Source organism: Pseudophryne corroboree, chromosome 8 (assembly GCF_028390025.1).
Source record: "Pseudophryne corroboree isolate aPseCor3 chromosome 8, aPseCor3.hap2, whole genome shotgun sequence".
Taxonomy (NCBI): domain Eukaryota; kingdom Metazoa; phylum Chordata; class Amphibia; order Anura; family Myobatrachidae; genus Pseudophryne; species Pseudophryne corroboree.
Genome location: NC_086451.1, coordinates 309,951,095 through 309,972,738, shown reverse-complemented (window position 1 = coordinate 309,972,738; position 21,644 = coordinate 309,951,095). Strand labels below are relative to the sequence as shown.

The window sequence follows — 21,644 nt, the reverse complement described above, 5'->3', positions numbered from 1 at the left end:
CTTGGTTATATTGCTGCAATATGTATGTTAATAATAGCTGTGGAGATAATAGGGTTATTTTGGTTTTTCCTGTTTTAAATTGTGCCTGGTGGGCTAGTTAGGGTGAACTAGATGTCATTACCATATATAAGCTGGGTTCTTTGTACTGGAGAGAGTAATACAAAATAAAGTGAAAACAGTCCCATGCTAGTGATTTAGTCATTGCAAAGCTCATTATAAAATGTAAGATGACACCCCTGCAGCCCTCAGATGCTCTATGAAGTAGGTAGAAGTTGAGAGTTCATTTAGGCCTGGTTCCGTGGAGGCACTCAGACAGCTATGTAATGGGCCCAGGCTGAGACCTCCAGCACAATGTATGACACAGGCCATTGTTGAGCCGTCACTGCCTTGTTCAAGCCCCACTGTAGTGATAGAGACAGAAGCAAGCACAGTATGGTTAAATACGAGCTGTGCCCTTCCCTCTAGCAGAGCTGCAGTATATTGATGAAACATTGGGAGGGCTGTTGCCATAGTATTAGACCTGTGTGTCCTTTCCACAAATCCAAGCCTGGCTACGTCTGTTCTATATGCGTGCACTGATTGGGAAACCTTTCCATTCAGTTTACAGTTTGAGGTATATTATACAAGCGCAATACTGGGGTGTCGCTGATAATGTTATCTACAGTATATCCTTGCTATAAATTAGAGACCTTTTTTATGCATTCGTTACAATTGGAAACATTAAATGCAATGTCACTATTTGTTGTGTTTGTGTCTTTAGTTCCCTGCAGCGTTTGAGTTTAATGAGCTGTTCCTCATCACCATACTGGACCACCTGTACAGCTGTCTATTTGGCACCTTTTTTTACAATAGTGAGCAGCAGAGAGTAAAGGAGGTATGTATCACTCACACAGGGTAACATGCGTTCTGACAGGCCTGCAATGGTCACTGCATGCACTGGCTGGCTGACTGTTCTGCCCCATGAGGTCTCATTGTGTGGAGGCAGACATGCGCAGCTATCTAGTAGTCTGGTTAATACAGTATTACATGTTTAGCAATACAACGTTCCAAGCCAGCATTACAATCTGGCCAGGGTTATCCTCTGTCAGTAAAACTCATGGAACATTTTTACCTGGCAGCAAGAGATCTGGGTTTGGTAAAAAGTGAGCCCTGCTGATGTTACCATAATATACACAGAATTTACACTAAACATTGCAGAATCATTTAGGTTGGTCCTCTTACTTGCCACCCCGTGTCCCAACTTTATTGCAGCCCTAATTTTAACTTTCCTCAACAATTTTATATGATAATGTGGGAGTTGAAAATCATAACCTACTGTATACCAGCGGCAAGATTTCAAGGACTCGCTTACAGATCATGTTTTACAAGTAACCCTGACTGAGCTAGTGATTGACACGCCTTAGCGCTCTTTATGCAGTAATGTACATGCTAATTACCTTGTTTACCACAAGGTGGAGCTAAAGTGTTTTAGTTGTGATTTTCAGCATAGATGCAGCAGACTCATTGTTATTCTTCTCATTGTTCCTATTCATAATGTTTCCAGAATATCAGATGTTCAGCACAGGCCTACTTTTACTGCGTATAGCTTCACTGCAATATATTCCTCCTTGCAGTCACAGGGACTCGTTGTGTATTCTGTTTGATGCCTATTAGAGGAAAGGCACTGTAATCTAACATTCTGTGCATAGAACCTCATTGTGGCTAGAGAAAGCTGCCTGGCAGTGTGCAGTAATTAATAATTAATAAATAAGTGTTAATAATTCTCATGTACTATGACAGGGACTATGATTTTTCAATGCGAGGTAAAATAGTATTAAACAAATTGTTGTCTTTTGTGCTTTCTAATCTAGGAAGTGCAAACAAAAACCATATCTTTGTGGTCCTACATTAATAGCCATGTGGATGAATTTACCAACCCTTTCTATGTGAATTATGAGCACCATGTGCTGTATCCAGTTGCCAGTCTGAGCCACTTGGAACTCTGGGTGAATTATTACATTAGGTGGAATCCTCGGACCAGACCTCAGGTTGGTGTTTTTATGTTCTCTATACCTTTATTTTAAATACAGATGGCCATTTGGTGGGTTAATTGGCTCTGAAATATATAATTAGATCACGCTTCACCAATGTGATTGCTCATTTTGATATTAGACTGGCGGTCTCATGATCACAAGTACTTAAAACACTTAAATTATCACTTGTGAACATGAAACCACCAGTACTTAGAACACTTACGTTATTACTTGTGATCGTGTAACCACCAGTACTTAGAACACTAACATTACTAGAGAATATGCTGTTAAATAGATGTACAGCTGGTATTAGGAATATAGCTTGGGGAACTGTTAGAGATGAATTGTGCATTTCAAGAAGGTTCATTTACACTGAGAGTTTTATTTAATTACATATGTTGTGTGTTCTGTTTCGTTTTTCCGAAATGAGCGGGTGCTCCTCACTTCCAGTCATTTGGTGCTATTAAACAGCGCAGTGATCATATATTATTTTTTCTGTAGTATATGGGCCCTGGGGTGTGAGCTGCTATACTCCCTCTGGGTTCTCTCTAATAGGCTTCTCTGTGGGTCTGTCCCCTATTGCCAGTGTGTGTGTGTGTGTATGTCGGTACGGTGTGTCGACATGGCTGAGTGCTCCTCCCCGGAGGAGGTTACTGGGGGCGCAGAGAAAGATTTGGGAGTGACCCTGTCGGCACTGCTGATTGGGTGGCCATGTTGAGTACATTGAATGCAAATGTGGCGTTATTGTCTAAGAGGCTGGATAAATCTGATTCTCGGACACAAACGTGGAGAAAATCTATGGAGGAAGCCTTATCCCAGGGTCACAAAAGCGTTCATTTACCCAGATGGCGGATTCTGATACTGACACGGACTCTGATTCCAGTGTCGACTTTAGTGAGGCCAGTTTACATCCAAAAGTGGTTAAGAGTATTCAGTACACGATTGTGGCAATTAAAGATGTTTTACATATTTCTGAAGTGCCTGCTGTTCCAGATACAAGGGTTTGTTTATATAAGGGAAAAAAGCCTGAGGTGACGTTTCCCCCCTCTCATGAACTGAATGCTCTTTGTGGAAAAGCTTGGGAATCGCCTGATAAAAGGTGGCAGATTCCCAAGAGAATGTTTATGGCATATCCTTTCCCCTCTGACGACAGGGAAAAGTGGGCGTCATCTCCCAGTGTGGACAAGGCCCTGTCCCGGCTGTCCAAGAAGGTGGCGCTTCCGTCTCCCGACACTGCTGCCCTCAAGGATCCTGCTGATCGTAAGCAGGAAACAACATTAAAGGCCATTTATGTCACTACGGGGGCACTCCTCAGACCTGCCGTGGCGTCGGCATGGATGAGTAGTGCTATTGCTAAGTGAGCTGATAATTTGGCATCTGACATATATACCCTGGATAGGGATAACATTCTTTTGACTCTCGGTTATATCAGGGACGCTGCAGCTTACCTAAAGGATGCGGCGAGGGATATTGGCCTCTTGGGATCAAGGGCCAATGCCATGGCAGTCTCGGCCAGGAGAGCGCTGTGGATTCAACAATGGAATGCTGATGCCGACTCCAAGAAAGCTATGGAAGCTCTCCCTTATAAAGGTAGTGTCTTGTTTGGTGACAGCCTTGCTGACCTGGTGTCTACCGCTACAGCGGGTAAGTCATCTTTTCTTCCTTATGTTCCAGCACAACAGAAAAAGGCACCCCATTATCAGATGCAGTGCTTTCGGCCTAATAAATACAAAAAAGGAAGAGGCTCGTCCTTCCTTGCTTCAAAAGGTAGAGGAAGGGAAAAAGGACGCCTGCTGTGTCAGGCTCCCAGGACCAAAAGTCCTCTCCGGCCTCTGCCAAGTCCACCGGGAGTCCGTGCCGGTGGGGGTGCGTCTCAGACTCTTCAGTCAGGTCTGGTTTCACTCGGGCCTAGAGCCTTGGTTGTTAGACATAGTGTCCCAAGGGTACAAACTGGAGTTTCAGGAGATCCCCCCCCCCCACCGATTTTTCAAATCAGCCTTGCCAGTTTCTATCCCAGAAAGGGTAGTAGTGAGTGCTGCGATACAAAAGCTGTGTCAGCAGAGTGTCATTGTCCCGGTACCCCCATCCCAACGGGGAGAAGGGTTTTATTCGAGCCTCTTTGTCGTAGCAAAGCCGGACGGCTCGGTCAGACCGATCCTGAACCTAAAATCCCTCAATCTGTATTTGAAAACTTTCAAGTTCAAGATGGAATCTCTTCGAGCAGTGATCTCCAGTCTAGAAGGGGTGGATTTTATGGCGTCAGTCGACATAAAAGATGCCTACTTACACGTCCCGATATATCCTCCACATCAAGCTTTCCTGAGATTTGCCGTGCAGGATTATCATTACTAATTTTAGACGTTGCCGTTTGGGCTTTCCACAGCTCCGAGGGTCTTCACCAAAGTGATGGCGGAAATGATGGCACTCCTACGCAAGCAAGGTGGCACAATTATCCCGTACTTGGACGATCTCCTGATAAAGGCGAGATCGAAGGAGCAGTTGCTACGAAATGTGGAACTCTCCCTGACGGTTCTGCAACATCATGGTTGGATTCTAAATTTGCCAAAATCTCAGTTGATTCTGACAACTCGGCTGCCTGTCTTGGGCATGATCCTGGACACGGAACTGCGAAGAGTGTTTCTTCCAGCGGAAAAAGCTCTAGAAATCCAATGCTTGGTCAAGGAGATTCTGAAACCGGCAAGAGTGTCGATTCATGAATACACTCGAGTGCTAGGGAAGATGGTTGCGGCTTACGAAGCCATTCCGTTTGGCAGGTTTCATGCACGGGTGTTTCAGTGGGACCTGCTGGACAAATGGTCCGGGTCTCACCTGCACATGCACCGGAAAATAAATCTATCTTCCAGGACCAGAATCTCTCTCCTGTGGTGGCTGCAAAGTTCTCACCTTTTAAAGGGACGCAGGTTCGGAATCCAGGATTGGGTCTTGCTGATCACGGATGCAAGTCTCCGAGGCTAGGGAGCAGTCACGCTAGGAATAAGTTTCCAGGGAAAATGGTCAAGCCAGGAAACTTGTCTCCACATAAACGTTCTGGAGTTAAGAGCCATTTACAACGGCCTTCTGCAAGCGGAACACCTGCTTCGAGGTCTACCTGTCCTGATTCAGTCGGACAACGTAACAGCGGTAGCATACGTAAACCACCAGGGCGGAACAAAGAGCAGAGCGGCGATGGCGGAGGCCACAAGAGTTCTCCACTGGGCGGAAAAGCACGTGAGCGCTCTGTCAGCAGTCTTCCTTCCGGGCGTGGACAACTGGAAAGCAGACTTTCTCAGCAGACACGATCTCCATCCAGGAGAGTGGGCTCTTCATCAAGAGGTATTTGCAGAAGTGACAAAGCATTGGGGAATTCCTCAAATAGACATGATGGCGTCTCGCCTCAACAAGAAGCTTCCGAGGTATTGTTCCAGGTCAAGGGACCCCCAAGCCAGTGCAGTGGACGCCTTGGTAACTCCGTGGGTGTTTCAGTCGGTATATGTGTTCCCTCCACTTCCTCTCATTCCAAAAGTGTTGAGGATCATAAGATGAACAAGGGTTCCGGCAGTACTTGTCGTTCCAGATTGGCCACGGAGGGCCTGGTATCCGGATCTTCAGGAATTGCTCATAGAAGATCCTTGGCCACTTCCTCTCAGAGAGGACCTGTTACTGTAGGGGCCATGCGTATTTCAGGACTTACCGCGGCTGCGTTTGACGGCGTGGAGGTTGAACGCCAAATCCTAGCTCATAAAGGTATTCCCGGGGAAGTCATCCCCACTCTCCTTAAGGCTAGAAAGGAGGTTACGGAGAAACATTATCACCGTATTTGGAGAAAATATGTGTCGTGGTGTGAAAACCAAAACAGCTCCTGCGGAGGAGTTTCACTTGGGTCGTTTCCTCCATTTCTCTATCGTCCTAGTGGATGCTGGGGTTCCTGAAAGGACCATGGGGAATAGCGGCTCCGCAGAAGACAGGGCACAAAAGTAAAGCTTTCCGATCAGGTGGTGTGCACTGGCTCCTCCCCCTATGACCCTCCTCCAAGCCTGTTAGATTTTTGTGCCCGGCCGAGAAGGGTGCAATCTAGGTGGCTCTCCTAAAGAGCTGCTTAGAAAAGTTTAGCTTAGGTTTTTTATTTTACAGTGAGTCCTGCTGGCAACAGGATCACTGCAACGAGGGACTTAGGGGAGAAGAAGTGAACTCACCTGCGTGCAGGATGGATTGGCTTCTTGGCTACTGGACATCAGCTCCAGAGGGACGATCACAGGTACAGCCTGGATGGTCACCGGAGCCTTGCCGCCGGCCCCCTTGCAGATGCTGAAGTAAGAAGAGGTCCAGAATCGGCGGCAGAAGACTCCTCAGTCTTCTAAAGGTAGCGCACAGCACTGCAGCTGTGCGCCATTTTCCTCTCAGCACACTTCACACGGCAGTCACTGAGGGTGCAGGGCGCTGGGAGGGGGGCGCCCTGGGAGGCAAATGAATACCTATTTTGGCTAAAAATACCTCACATATAGCCTCCGGAGGCTATATGGAGATATTTAACCCCTGCCAGAATCCGTTAAGAGCGGGAGACGAGGCCGCCGAAAAAGGGGCGGGGCCTATCTCCTCAGCACACAGCGCCATTTTCCCTCACAGAAAGGCTGGAGGGAAGGCTCCCAGGCTCTCCCCTGCACTGCACTACAGAAACAGGGTTAAAACAGAGAGGGGGGGCACTAATTTGGCGTTAGAAATATATAAAAAAGATGCTATAAGGGAAAACACTTATATAAGGTTGTCCCTATATAATTATAGCGTTTTTGGTGTGTGCTGGTCAACTCTCCCTCTGTCTCTCCAAAGGGCTAGTGGGTCCTGTCCTCTATCAGAGCATTCCCTGTGTGTGTGCTGTGTGTCGGTACGTGTGTGTCGACATGTATGAGGACGATGTTGGTGAGGAGGCGGAGCAATTGCCTGTAATGGTGATGTCACTCTCTAGGGAGTCGACACCGGAATGGATGGCTTATTTAGGGAATTACGTGATAATGTCAACACGCTGCAAGGTCGGTTGACGACATGAGACGGCCGACAAACAATTAGTACCGGTCCAGACGTCTCAAAAACACCGTCAGGGGTTTTAAAACGCCCGTTTACTTTAGTCGGTCGACACAGACACAGACAGGGACACTGAATCCAGTGTCGACGGTGAATAAACAAACGTATTCCTTATTAGGGCCACACGTTAAAGGCAATGAAGGAGGTGTTACATATTTCTGATACTACAAGTACCACAAAAGAGGGTATTATGTGGGATGTGAAAAAACTACCGTAGTTTTTCCTGAATCAGATAAATTAAATAAAGTGTGTGATGATGCGTGGGTTCCCCCCGATAGAAAATTATTGGCGGTATACCCTTTCCCGCCAGAAGTTAGGGCGCGTTGGGAAACACCCCTTAGGGTGGATAAGGCGCTCACACGCTTATCAAAACAAGTGGCGGTACCGTCTATAGATAGGGCCGTCCTCAAGGACCAGCTGACAGGAGGCTGGAAAATATCATAAAAAGTATATACACACATACTGGTGTTATACTGCGACCAGCGATCGACTCAGCCTGGATGTGCAGAGCTGGGGTGGCTTGGTCGGATTCCCTGACTAAAAATATTGATACCCTTGACAGGGACAGTATTTTATTGACTATAGAGCATTTAAAGGATGCATTTCTATATATGCGAGATGCACAGAGGGATATTTGCACTCTGGCATCAAGAGTAAATGCGATGTCCATATCTGCCAGAAGATGTTATGGACACGACAGTGGTCAGGTGATGCAGATTCCAAACGGCACAAAGGTGTATTGCCGTATAAAGGAAGAGGAGTTATTTGGGGTCGGTCCATCGGACCTGGTGGCCACGGCAACTGCTGGAAAATCCGCCGTTTTTACCCTAAGTCACATCTCTGCAGAAAAAGACACCGTCTTTTCAGCCTCAGTCCTTTCGTCCCTATAAGATCATATCTGCCCAGGGATAGAGGAAAGGGAAGAAGACTGCAGCAGGCAGCCCATTCCCAGGAACAGAAGCGTTCCACCGCTTCTGACAAGTTCTCAGCATGGCGCTGAGACCGTACAGGACCCCTGGATCCTACAAGTAGTATCCCAGGGGTACAGATTGGAATGTCGAGACGTTTCCCCTTCGCAGGCTCCTGAAGTCTGTTTTACCAAGGTCTCCCTCCGACAAGGAGGCAGTATGGGAAAAAATTCACAAGCTGTATTCCCAGCAGGTGATAATTAAATTACCCCTCCTACTACAAGAAAAGGGGTATTATTCCACTTACAAAGGTTCAAATCAAGATGGAGTCACTCAGAGCAGTGATAACGAACCAGGAAGAAGGGGACTATATAGTGTCCCGGGACATCAGGGATGCTTACCTCTATGTCCCAAATTTGCCCTTCTCACTAAGGGTACCTCAGGTTCGTGGTGCAGAACTGTCACTATCAGTTTCAGACGCTGCCGTTTGGATTGTCCACGGCACCCCGGGTCTTTACCAAGGTAATGGCCGAAATGATGATTCTTCTTCGAAGAAAAGGCGTCTTAATTATCCCTTACTTGGACGATCTCCTGATAAGGGCATAGTCCAGGGAACAGTTGGAGGTCGGAGTAGCACTATCTCGGATACTGCTACAACAGCACGGGTGGATTCTAAATATTCCAAAATCGCAGCTGATCCCGACGACACGTCTGCTGTGCCTAGGGATGATTCTGGACACAGTCCAGAAAAAGGTGTTTCTCCCGGAAGAGAAAGCCAGGGAGTTATCCGAGCTAGTCAGGAACCTCCTAAAAACAGTGCATCATTGCACAAGGGTCCTGGTAAAAATGGTGGCTTCCTACGAAGCAATTCCATTCGGCAGATTTCACGCAAGAACTTTTCAGTGGGATCTGCTGGACAAATGGTCCGGATCGCATCTTCAGATGCATCAGCGGATAACCCTATATCCAAGGACAAGGGTGTCTCTCCTGTGGTGGTTATAGAGTGCTCATCTTCTAGAGGGCCGCAGATTCGGCATTCAGGATTGGATGCTGGTGACCACGGAGCCCAGCCCGAGAGGCTGGGGAGCAGTCACACAAGGAAAAAATTTCCAGGGAGTGTGATCAAGTCTGGAGACTTTTCTCCACATAAATATACTGGAGCTAAGGGTAAATTTATAATGCTCTAAGCTTAGCAAGACCTCTGCTTCAAGGTCAGCCGGTATTGATCCAGTGGGAAAAACATCACGGCAGTCGCCCACGTAAACAGACAGGGCGACACAAGAAGCAGGAGGGCAATGGCAAAAACTGCAAGGACTTTTCGCTGGGCGGAAAATCATGTGATAGCACTGTCAGCAGTGTTTCATCCCGGGAATGGAAACTGGGAAGCAGACTTCCTCAGCAGGCAGACCTCCACCCGGGAGAGTGGAAACTTCATCGGGAAGTTTTTTCCACATGATTGTAAACCGTTGGGAAATACCAAAGGTGGACATGATGGCGTCCCGTCTGAACAAAAAACGGGACAGGTATTGCGCCAGGTCAAGAGACCCTCAGGCAATAGCTGTGGACGTTCTGGTAACACCGTGGGTGTACCAGTCGGTGTATGTGTTCCCTCCTCTGCTTCTCATACCTAAGGTGCTGAGAATTATAAGACGTAGAGGAGTAAGAACTATACTCATGGCTCCGGATTGGCCAAGAAGGACTTGGTACCCGGAACTTCAAGAGATGCTTACAGAGGTCTTATGGCCTCTGCCGCTAAGAAGGGACTTGCTTCAGCAAGTACCATGTCTGTTCCAAGACTTACCGCAGCTGCGTTTGTCGGCATGGCGGTGGAAAGCCGGATCCTAAGGGAAAAAGGCATTCCGGAAGAGGTCATTCCTACCCTGGTCAAAGCCAGAAAGGAGGTGACCGCACAACATTATCACCACATGTGGCGAAAATATGTTGCGTGGTGTGAGGCCAGGAAGGCCCCACAAAGAAATTTCAACTCGGTCGTTTCCTGCATTTCCTGCAAACAGGAGTGTCTATGGGCCTCAAATTGGGGTCCATTAAGGTTCAAATTTCGGCCCTGTCGATTTTCTTCCAGAAAGAATTGGCTTCAGTTCCTGAAGTCCAGAAGTTTGTCAAGGGAGTATTGCATATACAACCCCCTTTTGTGCCTCCAGTGGCACTGTGGGATCTCAACGTAGTTCTGGGATTCCTCAAATCACATTGGTTTAAAACCAGTCAAATCTGTGGATTTGAAGCATCTCACATGAAAAGTGACCATGCTCTTGGCCCTGGCCTGGACCAGGCGAGTGTCAAATTGGTGGTTTTTTCTCAAAAAAGCCCATATCTGTTTGTCCATTCGGACAGGGCAGAGCTGCGGACTCGTCCCCAGTTCTCTCCCTAAGGTGGTGTCAGTGTTTCACCTGAACCAGCTTATTGTGGTGCCTTGCACCTACTAGGGACTTGGAGGACTCCAAGTTGCTAGATGTTGTCAGGGCCCTGAAAATATGTTCCAGGACGGCTGGAGTCAGGAAAACTGACTTGCTGTTATCCTGTATGCACCCAACAAACTGGGTGCTCTTGCTTCTAAGCAGACTATTGCTAGTTGGATGTGTAATACAATTCAGCTTGCACATTCTGTGGCAGGCCTGCCACAGCCAAAATATGTAAATGCCCATTCCACAAGGAAGGTGGGCTCATCTTGGGCGGCTGCCCGAGGGGTCTCGGCTTTACAACCTTGCCGAGCAGCTACTTGGTCAGGGGCAAACACGTTTGCTAAATTCTACAAATTTGATACCCTGGCTAAGGAGGACCTGGAGTTCTCTCATTCGGTGCTGCAGAGTCATCCGCACTCTCCCGCCCGTTTGGGAGCTTTGGTATAATCCCCATGGTCCTTTCAGGAACCCCAGCATCCACTAGGACGATAGAGAAAATAAGAATTTACTTACCGATAATTCTATTTCTCGGAGTCCGTAGTGGATGCTGGGCGCCCATCCCAAGTGCGGATTATCTGCAATACTTGTACATAGTTACAAAAATCGGGTTATTATTGTTGTGAGCCATCTTTTCAGAGGCTCCGCTGTTATCATACTGTTAACTGGGTTTAGATCACAAGTTGTACGGTGTGATTGGTGTGGCTGGTATGAGTCTTACCCGGGATTCAAAATTCCTCCCTTATTGTGTACGCTCGTCCGGGCACAGTACCTAACTGGCTTGGAGGAGGGTCATAGGGGGAGGAGCCAGTGCACACCACCTGATCGGAAAGCTTTACTTTTGTGCCCTGTCTCCTGCGGAGCCGCTATTCCCCATGGTCCTTTCAGGAACCCCAGCATCCACTACGGACTCCGAGAAATAGAATTATCGGTAAGTAAATTCTTATTTTTTTGCAGGCAAACGTGGATGCAGGCCTGAAATTGGGTTCCATCAAAGTGCAGATTTCGGCTTTATCTATTTTCTTTCAAAAAGAATTGGCCGCCCTCCCTGAGGTTCAGACTTTCGTGAAGGGAGTGCTGCATATCCATCCACCATTTGTGTCAACCGTGGCACCCTGGGATCTTGAAGTGGTGTCTCGCTGGTTTGAACCTTTGCGAAAGGTTGAGTTAAAGTTTCTCACTTGGAAAGTGGTCATGCTTTTGGCCTTGGCGTCTGCCAGGCGAGTGTCGGAATTGGCGGCTTTGTCTCACAAGAGCCCATATTTGATTTTCCATGTGGACAGAGCGGAATTGAGGACTCGTCAACCATTTCTGCCGAAGGTGGTTTCTTCGTTTCACATACATCAACCTATTGTGGTGCCTGTGGCTACGGATGCCGCGGCGGTGCCAAAATCTCTCGATGTCGTAAGAGCTTTGAAAATTTATGTCGCCAGAACGGCTCTTATTAGGAAAACGGAGGCTCTGTTTGTCCTGTATGCTTCCAACAAGATTGGAAATCCTGCTTCCAAGCAGACTATTGCACGCTGGATTTGTAATACGATTGAGCACGCTCATTCTACGGCTGGATTGCCGTTGCCGAAGTCAGTGAAGGCCCATTCTACCAGGAAGGTGGGCTCATCTTGGGCGGCTGCCCGAGGGGTCTCGGCACTTCAGCTTTGCCGAGCAGCTACGTGGTCGGGTTCAAACACTTTTGTTAAGTTCTACAAGTTTGATACCCTGGCTGATGAGGACCTCATGTTTGCTCAATCGGTGCTGCAGAGTCGTCCGCACTCTCCCGCCCGGTCTGGAGCTTTGGTATAGACCCCATGGTCCTTTTGGAGTCCCCAGCATCCTCTAGGATGTAAGAGAAAATAGGATTTTAATACCTACTGGTAAATCCTTTTCTCCTAGTCCGTAGAGGATGCTGGGCGCCCATCCCAGTGCGTACTGTTACTTGCAGTTGTATTGTTAGTTGTTGTTTTTCGGTTACACGAAGGTTGTTTATCGTTTATGTTCAGCTTGTTGCTGTTTTTCGTTCATACTGTTATCTGGTATTCCTGGTAATCCAGTTGTACGGTGTGTTGTGGTGTGAGCTGGTATGTGTCTCCCCCTTAGTTTAACAAAAATCCTTTTTCTCGAAATGTCCGTCTCCCTGGGCACAGTTCCTATAACTGAGGTCTGGAGGAGGGGCATAGAGGGAGGAGCCAGTTCACACCCATTCAAAATCTTATAGTGTGCCCATGTCTCCTGCGGATCCCGTCTATACCCCATGGTCCTTTTGGAGTCCCCAGCATCCTCTACGGACTAGGAGAAAAGGATTTACCGGTAGGTATTAAAATCCTATTTTTTATTTCATTGACCTCTCTAACACATACAATGCCACATTTTTTACTATGTTATGGTCTTAATCAATGTTCTTAAATATGTTATTTATAACATTTTGCGGTGTATTTGTTTTGCCGAGCAGAAGAGTTTGTTTGTTTTTATCATTTTTTAACTGATTTTTTTTTTTTCATTCTTTTCACCACAGAGCAAATTATATGTTTCAGAGAATATGTTTTTATTCTACAGGCATTAGCTGAGGGAAATTTGCAGTGATAGTATATTGTACCCAGTCTAGCGATCGCAATATGTGTAGATTTTGCCAATGTTTCAAGTTGAGATACTAAAGTTTTTTTCTGTTTTTTTTTTTTTTTTTTTGCTCACATATGTTTTAACAAAGAGATCTTCATTGTTGTCAGCACTAATAGTTACTGTATAACGTATGCAGAGCAGTTATTGCTAGATCTGTTAGTCATTCAGGTAGAACCGCCCTGTAGTTGGGAAATCCATAGTGGTTTACCATGATGACATCACTCGGGATTTCCCAGCAGCAATGCCCAGTGCTAGCTGCATGCAGTGTTCTGTATGTATGTTGTATACCGTGATCAGTGAGTCACATACACACCTCCAGCACATCTCTAACATCTAGAAACATTCAGTATGTTATGTATTCTGTTATTGATAGACATGCTGTTAGAAGAAAAGGATAATAATAATAATAATAAACAGCTGATTAGTAGCATTTTTTGTGCATAATATAAAGGACTCCAGTCCTGCAAAAATGTTATGTTCCCATGACACAATAATGGGTGAAGAATGGTTTTGTTGGGTGGGCAGTAGAAGGATAGATGAATTGGTATGTGAGAGATAGAAAGATGCATGGATAAACAGATAAACCAACAGCATTGATCTCCTTTCAATATATCCTATATAATGAAAATAAGATTTTAAACCTACCGGTAAATCTTTTTCTCGTAGTCCGTAGAGGATGCTGGGGACTCCGTAAGGACCATGGGGAATAGACGGGCTCCGCAGGAGACATGGGCACTTTAAGAAAGAACTGAACTCTGGGTGTGCACTGGCTCCTCCCTATATGCCCCTCCTCCAGACCTCAGTTAGAGAAACTGTGCCCAGAGATGGACACTACGAGGAAAGGATTTTGCTAATCCAAGGGCAAGATTCATACCAGCCACACCAATCACACCGTATAACTTGTGATACACTATCTAGTTAACAGTATGAAAAAACAACATAGCATTGGTCCAAACCCGATGAAACTATAACATAACCCTTATGTAAGCAAAAACTATATACAAGTCTTGCAGAAGTAGTCCGCACTTGGGACGGGCGCCCAGCATCCTCTACGGACTACGAGAAAAAGATTTACCGGTAGGTTTAAAATCTCATTTTCTCTAACGTCCTAGAGGATGCTGGGGACTCCGTAAGGACCATGGGGATTATACCAAAGCTCCCAAACGGGCAGGAGAGTGCGGATGACTCTGCAGCACCGATTGAGCAAACAGGAGGTTCTCCCCAGCCAGGGTATCAAACTTATCGAACTTTGCAAAGGTGTTTGACCCCGACCAAGTAGCAGCTCGGCACAGCTGTAATGCCGAGACCCCTCGGGCAGCCGCCCAAGAAGAGCCCACCTTCCTAGTGGAATGGGCCTTAACCGATTTTGGTAACGGCAATCCTGCTGTAGAATGCACCTGCTGAATCGTGTTACAGATCCAGCGAGCAATAGTCTGCTTTGAAGCGGGAGCGCCAACCTTGTTGGCTGCATACAGGACAAACAGTGCTTCTGTCTTCCTGACTCTAGCCGTTCTGGCCACGTAAATTTTCAAAGCACATCAAGGGACTCTGAATCCTCCAAGTCACGCGTAGCCACAGGCATTAATAGGTTGGTTCATATGAAAAGATGAAACTACCTTAGGAAGGAATTGAGGACGAGTTCTCAACTCCGCCCTATCCACATGAAAAACCAGATAGGGGCTTTTATGTGACAAAGCCGCTAATTCCGAAACACTCCTTGCAGAAGCTAAGGCTAACAACATGACCACTTTCCAAGTGAGGTACTTCAATTCCACCGGTGTGAGTGGTTCAAACCAAGGTGACTTAAGGAACCGTAACACCACGTTAAGATCCCAAGGCGCCACCGGAGGTACAAAAGGAGGCTAAATATGCAGTACTCCCTTCACAAACGTCTGTACTTCAGGAAGAGAAGCCAATTCTTTTTGGAAGAAAATGGATAAGGCCGAAATTTGAACCTTTATAGATCCTAATTTCAGACCGAAGTTCACTCCAGTTTGAAGGAAGTGAAGAAGACGGCCCAAATGGAATTCCTCCATAGGAGCATTCCTGGCCTCACACCAGGAAACATATTTTCGCCATATTCGGTGATAATGTTTCGATGTCACATCCTTCCTGGCCTTAATCAGGGTAGGAATGACCTCCTCCGGAATACCCTTTTCCGCTAGGATCCTGCGTTCAACCGCCATGCTGTCAAACGCAGCCGTGGTAAGTCTTGGAACAGACAGGGCCCCTGCTGCAGCAGGTCCTGTCACAGAGGAGGCCACGAATCTTCTGTGAGCAACTCTTGCAGATCCGGATACCAAGTCCTTCGTGGCCAATCTGGAACAATGAGGATTGTTCTCATCCTTCTTAGTCGTATTATTCTCAACACCTTGGGTATGAGAGGCAGAGGAGGGAACACATAGACCGATCTGAACACCCATGGTGTCACCAGGGCGTCTACAGCTACCGCCTGAGGGTCTCTTTACCTGGCGCAATATCGTTTTAGCTTTTTGTTGAGACGGGACGCCATCATGTCTATTTGAGGCAGTCCCCACCGACTCACGATCTGCGCAAAGACTTCCTGATGAAGTCCCCACTCTCCCGGATGCAGGTCGTGTCTGCTGAGGAAGTCCGCTTCCCAGTTGTCCACTCCCGGGATGAACACTGCTGACAGTGCGCTTACATGACCTTCCGCCCAGCGAAGAATCCTGGTGGCTTCTGCCATTGCCACTCTGCTCCTTGTGAAGCCTTGGAGGTTTACATGAGCCACTGCTGTGACATTGTCCGACTGAATCAGAACCGGCCTGTTGTGAAGTAATTCTTCCGCTTGACACAGGGCGTTGTTTATGGCCCTCAACTCCAGGACGTTGATGTGGAGACAAGTCTCTAGACTTGACCAGAGACCTTGGAAATTTCTTCCCAGTGTGACTGCTCCCCAACCTCGGAGGCTCGCATCCGTGGTTACCAGGATCCAGTCCTGAATGCCGAACCTGCGGCCCTCTAGGAGGTGAGCACTGTGCAGCCACCACAGGAGAGATTCCCTGGCTCTAGGAGACAGGGTGATCGTTTGATGCATGTGTAGTTGAGACCCGGACCATTTGTCCAGTAGGTCCCATTGAAAAGTCCTCGCATGGAACCTGCCGAAGGGGATGGCCTCGTAAGATGCCACCATCTTCCCCAGGACACGTGTGCAGTGATGTACCGAAACCTTTTTTGGCTTTAATAGGTTCCTGACCAGAGCCATGAGCTCCTGAGTCTTTTCCATCGGAAGAAAAACCTTTTTCTGGTCTGTGTCCAGAATCAGGCCCAAAAAGGTCAGACGCGTTGTAGGAACCAGTTGGGACTTCGGAAGATTGAGAATCCAACCGTGCTGCTGTAACGTCTTCACAGACAGTGACACGCTGTCCAGTAACTTCTCCCGAGATCTCGCCTAAATGAAGAGATCGTCCAAGTTTGGGATAATTGTGACACCCTGCTTGCGCAGGAGCACCATAATTTCCGCCATTACCTTGGTGAAAATTCTCGGGGCAGTGGAAAGCCCAAACGGCAACGTCTGAAATTGGTAATGACAGTCCTGTACTGCAAATCTCAGGAACGCCTGGTGAGGAGGGAAAATCGGAACATGAAGGTATGCATCCTTTATGTCCAGGGACACCATCCAATCCCCCCCTTCCAGGCTGGCGATGACCGCTCTGAGCGATTCCATCTTGAACTTGAACTTCTTCAAGTACAGATTTAGGGATTTTAGATTCAAAATGGGTTTGACCGAACCGTCCGGTTTCGGGACCACAAACAGGGTAGAGTAATACCCCTTTCCTTGATGGAGAAGAGGAACTTTGATTATCACCTGTTGAAGATACAATTTTTGAATTGCAGTCAACACTAACTCCCTCTCTGACGGAGAAGCTGGCAGAGCCGATTTGAAAAACCGGCGAGGAGGCACCTCTTCGAATTCCAGCCTGTATCCCTGAGAAACAATCTCTATTGCCCAGGGATCCACCTGAGTGAACCCAGACTTGGCTGAAAAGTCGAAGACGTGCCCCTACTTGAGCTGACTCCCCCAGGGAAGCCCCAGCGTCATGCGGTGGATTTTGCAGACGTAAGGGAGGACTTCTGCTCCTGGGAACTAGCTGTGTGCAGCTTTTTTCCCTTGCCTTTACCCCTTGCAAGAAAGGACGATCCCCGTACCTTCTTGCTTTTATTTGAACGAAAGGACTGCATTTGATAATGAGGTGCCTTCTTAGTATGTTGCGGGGGAACATAAGGTAAGAAATTCGATTTACCGGCCGTAGCAGTAGAGGCCAGGTCCGAGAGACCTTCTCCAAACAACTCCTCCCCCTTGTAAGGCAACGACTCCATATGCCGCTTTGAGTCGGCATCCCCCGTCCACTGTCGGGTCCACAGGAGTCGCCTAGCAGAAACAGACATAGCATTTATTCTGGAGCTTAGTAAACAAATGTCTCTTTGAGCATCCCTCATATATAAAGCAGCATCTTTGATATGCTCTAGGGTCATGAGAATGGTATCCTTATCTAGGGTGTCAATCTCCGTAGATAAGGAATCTGTCCATGCTGCGACAGCACTACAAACCCAGGCCGATGCCATAGCCGGTCATGTGTGTAAATGTACGTCATGGTAACCTGCTTACGATCAGCAGGATCCTTGAGGGTAGCTGTATCCTGGGAAGGCAGCGCCACCTTCTTGGATAAGCGTGCCAGCGCCTTGTCTACTTTAGGCGAAGATTCCCATCGTATCCTGTCCTTTTGTGGAAAGGGATACGCCATAAGAATCCTTTTGGGAACTTGTAGTCTCCTATCTGGAGATTCCCAAGCCTTTTCGCACAATTCGCTTAGCTCAAATGAGGACGGAAAAGTGACCTCAGGCTTTTTCCCTTTATACATGTGTACCCTCGTGTCAGGGACAGGGGGCTCTTCAGTGATAATGCAAAACCTCTTTAATGGCAATAATGTAACGAATACCTTTTGCCACCTTTGGCTGTAATTTTGCATCCTCATAGTCGACACTAGAATCTGAATCCGTGTCGGTATCTGTGTCAGTAATCTGGGAGATAGTGCGTTTTTGAGACCCAGAAGGTCCCGGTGCCACTGGGGCAGGCATGGCCTGACTACCTGACTGCTCCCTAGCCTCCGCCTTGTCTAACCTCTTATGCAATAAATTTACATTTGAATTCAAGACATTCCACATATCCACCCAGTCCGGTGTCGGCGTTGCCGACGGCGACCTGACAATCATGCACTCCCCCTCCTCCTTAGGTGAGCCTTCGTCAAACATGTCGACACACGCGTACCGACACACTCCACACACACAGGGAATCTCTTATCTGAAGACAGGTTCCCCCCTAGGCCCTTTGGAGAGAGAGAGAGAGAGTATGCCAGCACACACCCCAGCGCTATATGACCCAGGAAAAAACACAGAATGTTTACCCAGTAGCGCTGCTGTAATGTATAATCACCAAATATGTGCCCCCCCCCCTCTACTTTAAAACCCTCTTTCACCGTGTGTCAAGCAGGGGAGAGTCCGGGGAGCTTCCTCTCAGCGGTGCTGAGGAGAGAAAATGGCGCTGGTGAGTGCTGAGGGAGAAGCCCCGCCCCCTCGGTGACGGGCTTCTGTCCCGCTCAAACTTAATAAAATATGGCGGGGGCTCTTTTACATACATGTACAGTGCCCACCTGTACATGTATGTAGTCATCTGCCATAGGAGAGGTATTCTATTGCTGCCCAGGGCGCCCCCCCCTGCGCCCTGCACCCTTACAGTGGCCGGAGTGTGTGAGGTGTATGGGAGCAATGACGCACAGCTGCAGTGCTGTGCGTTACCTCAGTGAAGCTCTGAAGGCTTCTGCCGCCTCAGTAGTCTTCTTTCTTCGTTTCTTCCGGCTCTGTGAGGAGAACAGCGGCGCGGCTCTGGGATGAATGCCCAGGACGAACCTGTGTTCCACTCCCTCTGGAGCTAATGGTGTCCAGTAGCCGAGAAGCAGAGCCTATCATTTAAGTAGGTCTGCTCCTCTCTCCTCAGTCCCTCGATGCAGGGAGTCTGTTGCCAGCAGTGCTCCCTGAAAATAAGAAAAAAACCCTTTCAAAATGCTTTCTTAGCAGGAAACTCAGGAGAGCTCCCTGCAGTGCACCCATCTTCCTCTGGGCACAGTCTAAAACTGAGGTCTGGAGGAGGGGCATAGAGGGAGGAGCCAGTGCACACCCAGAGTTCAGTTCTTTCTTAAAGTGCCCATGTCTCCTGCGGAGCCCGTCTATTCCCCATGGTCCTTACGGAGTCCCCAGTCTCTTCTAGGACGTTAGATAAAGGCTAATGCTGCTCCACACCTCTAGGGGGGAATTCAAGTGTTGTGCGCGCTGCTAGATGATATCCCACAGAGCAATTCAAGAATTGCTCTGTTTGGGTATGCGCACAGCCACCGGCGCTGACATTTCTGTTATGATGGGCTAGTAACTAGTAAGTGTACAAGTCACAATTTAGTGCGCTAAGGGGACAGGTCGGGGTATGGTCTGTGGCGGCTGTGAAGGCTTTACCTTGGGACAGTCACATTCTGCCTATGTGAGGCTGTCTATGAAGATGCTGGTTTGGGATGAGGACCAAATAGCCGTACCATAAGTGATGCCTCAAAGTAACTATTTTTATAGATTTTTTTTTCATTGTCATGATGGTTTTTCCCACGCCTAAGCTTTTCTTAAACTCTTCCCTTTCATTTGCCATATTTTACATCTTTTCCCATCTCCCTTTTTGGTGTTTTTACCCTTTTTTGCATGTGGAAAAATTGCTAATGAATAATGAATAAATCTGCTGGAGAAACCTACACACATCGTTGGGTCTGTCTAGCGTTGCATGTAGCATCAGAGAGGATGTTTCTCTGTTGCAGTGGGGATGTGAATGTTGGATCCCCACAATGCTGCTAGTCTGAGGTGGACAGTGTAAGGATGCTCTCCCCCATTACAAGTATTAGTGCCTCCTGGGCCTTGTTCAGATGTAGACAGAAGTACAGCCCATAGAGCAAAGTACCGATGAGTGGCATTTTGTGCATGTGCCAGAACTGTACTGCACATGTGCAATGCAGGTCTGTGACATAAGACACAGTATGGCAGCAGACTGTCAGTGATTGACAGTCTAATGCCGTTTTGGGGGCAGCGATGGCCTCCGGGTCCCAAAATGAAGGCGTGTCGCCGCCTTTGTTTTGTATGGACAAGGCTAGGACCTCCGTCTCTTTGTTATATCTGCAGCGGCCGGCTTGTTTGACCCCATGGGGTGTTGCAGATAATCCGATGCTGCAAGCTAGGACACGGCTCGGGTCAGTAGTGCAGCCTCCTGCAGCAGTACCACATTGCTGCTTCTGTGTAAGCTGCAGTGATAGCCACTCTGCCCTCATCTGACATGGGTCCATTGCTTTTCTGTTTGTATGAGAAGAGTGAGAGTGCAGTTATGAAGTAGACAGCACTAGCCAATCAGCCTGATATGACACAGCATGGCACAATATACAGCGTGTAATATTATGACCACACTGCATGCAGATCATTATACTTCAGCTTTAGGTAAAAGTTAAGTGATAAAAATGCACATATAAAGATTAGCATGGAGTGTCTGTAAGTCACTGCAGGGAAACGCTCATTTCCTCCATTGTAAAACGTATTCCTGATTTTCTAATGGCTAAATCGTGCAATTCACCCCAAGTACATTTAATTGACAGGCTTTATCATTTAAGCCCAGTCAGATAGCATTCTTTTTATGATGATGAAGAGAAATTAAAAAAAAAAAAATAAGTGAACCACAGGAATAAAAAGAATCATGTTGAGTCTTGACTGCAATGTGTTTTTGCAGATAAATGAGAATAAATGACTGCAAAGTGTGGCTGAGATCACACAGTGGCTGTAGCTAGACTCCCCGTTGCAATAAAAGATAAAAAAAAAAAGAAACCGACTCATTCAGCAAGAACAAATAGATTCATCACTTAACAGTTTTCAAGGTAATGTGCGTCCTTGAGTGAATAATGCTCCGTACATTATACAGCCAGACACACATTTTGTAATAGGAGTTGCCTTTTGTGCAGAAGACCTTGTTAAACGTCTCTGCCAGCCTCCAGCTTCTACACATGATTCCTTTGTAGCAGATCAGACAAGACCAACCTTTCCTAGATTGGTTGGTGTTTATGCAAATACGTTTTTATATTTCACACAAAGCATATTGATAGACCGCCCGCCCTGGAAATACAGTAGCACTGCATTTGAGCAGTTGTGTTTTTCCCATTTGTCTGTTGTCTGTATTTAAAGCTGCACTAACACCTATGAAAATATTTTGCTAACATCCTACCTCCCTCAGGCCAGACGTCCTGAAGCATGTTTCTCCTCCGCTGACTGTTACACACAACTGGCATTTAAGTAAAGATCAGCCTTGAACCATCTTTAAATGGTGGAGGGAACTGGGGAAGGGGTGATGATTGCAGCTTGTGATTGGTCTTGCTGCTCATCCCTCCCTCCTTCCACGTCCCATCCAGTTCTTGGCTGAAGCTTTCAGACTATAGGGAGGAGGCACATTCGTAAAATACATTCCTAGGAGGAAGTGTATTTTATACATGTGTGCTTGGTAGGTATATTTATACTGGCATGGGCGTTGC

General features: G+C 47.3%; 1 protein-coding gene across 8 annotated transcripts in view; it reads left to right on the top strand.

The window, feature by feature from the left end:
* Positions 1-21,644, top strand: part of MTMR1 (myotubularin related protein 1) — a 314,872-nt gene that overhangs the window by 290,129 nt on the left and 3,099 nt on the right. For all 8 annotated transcript variants that reach the window (XM_063937377.1, XM_063937379.1, XM_063937378.1 and 5 more), the window contains 2 exons: positions 761-874; positions 1,851-2,027. In XM_063937377.1, coding sequence (XP_063793447.1) covers positions 761-874; positions 1,851-2,027 — 291 coding nt within the window. The remainder of the gene's footprint in view (positions 1-760; positions 875-1,850; positions 2,028-21,644) is intronic.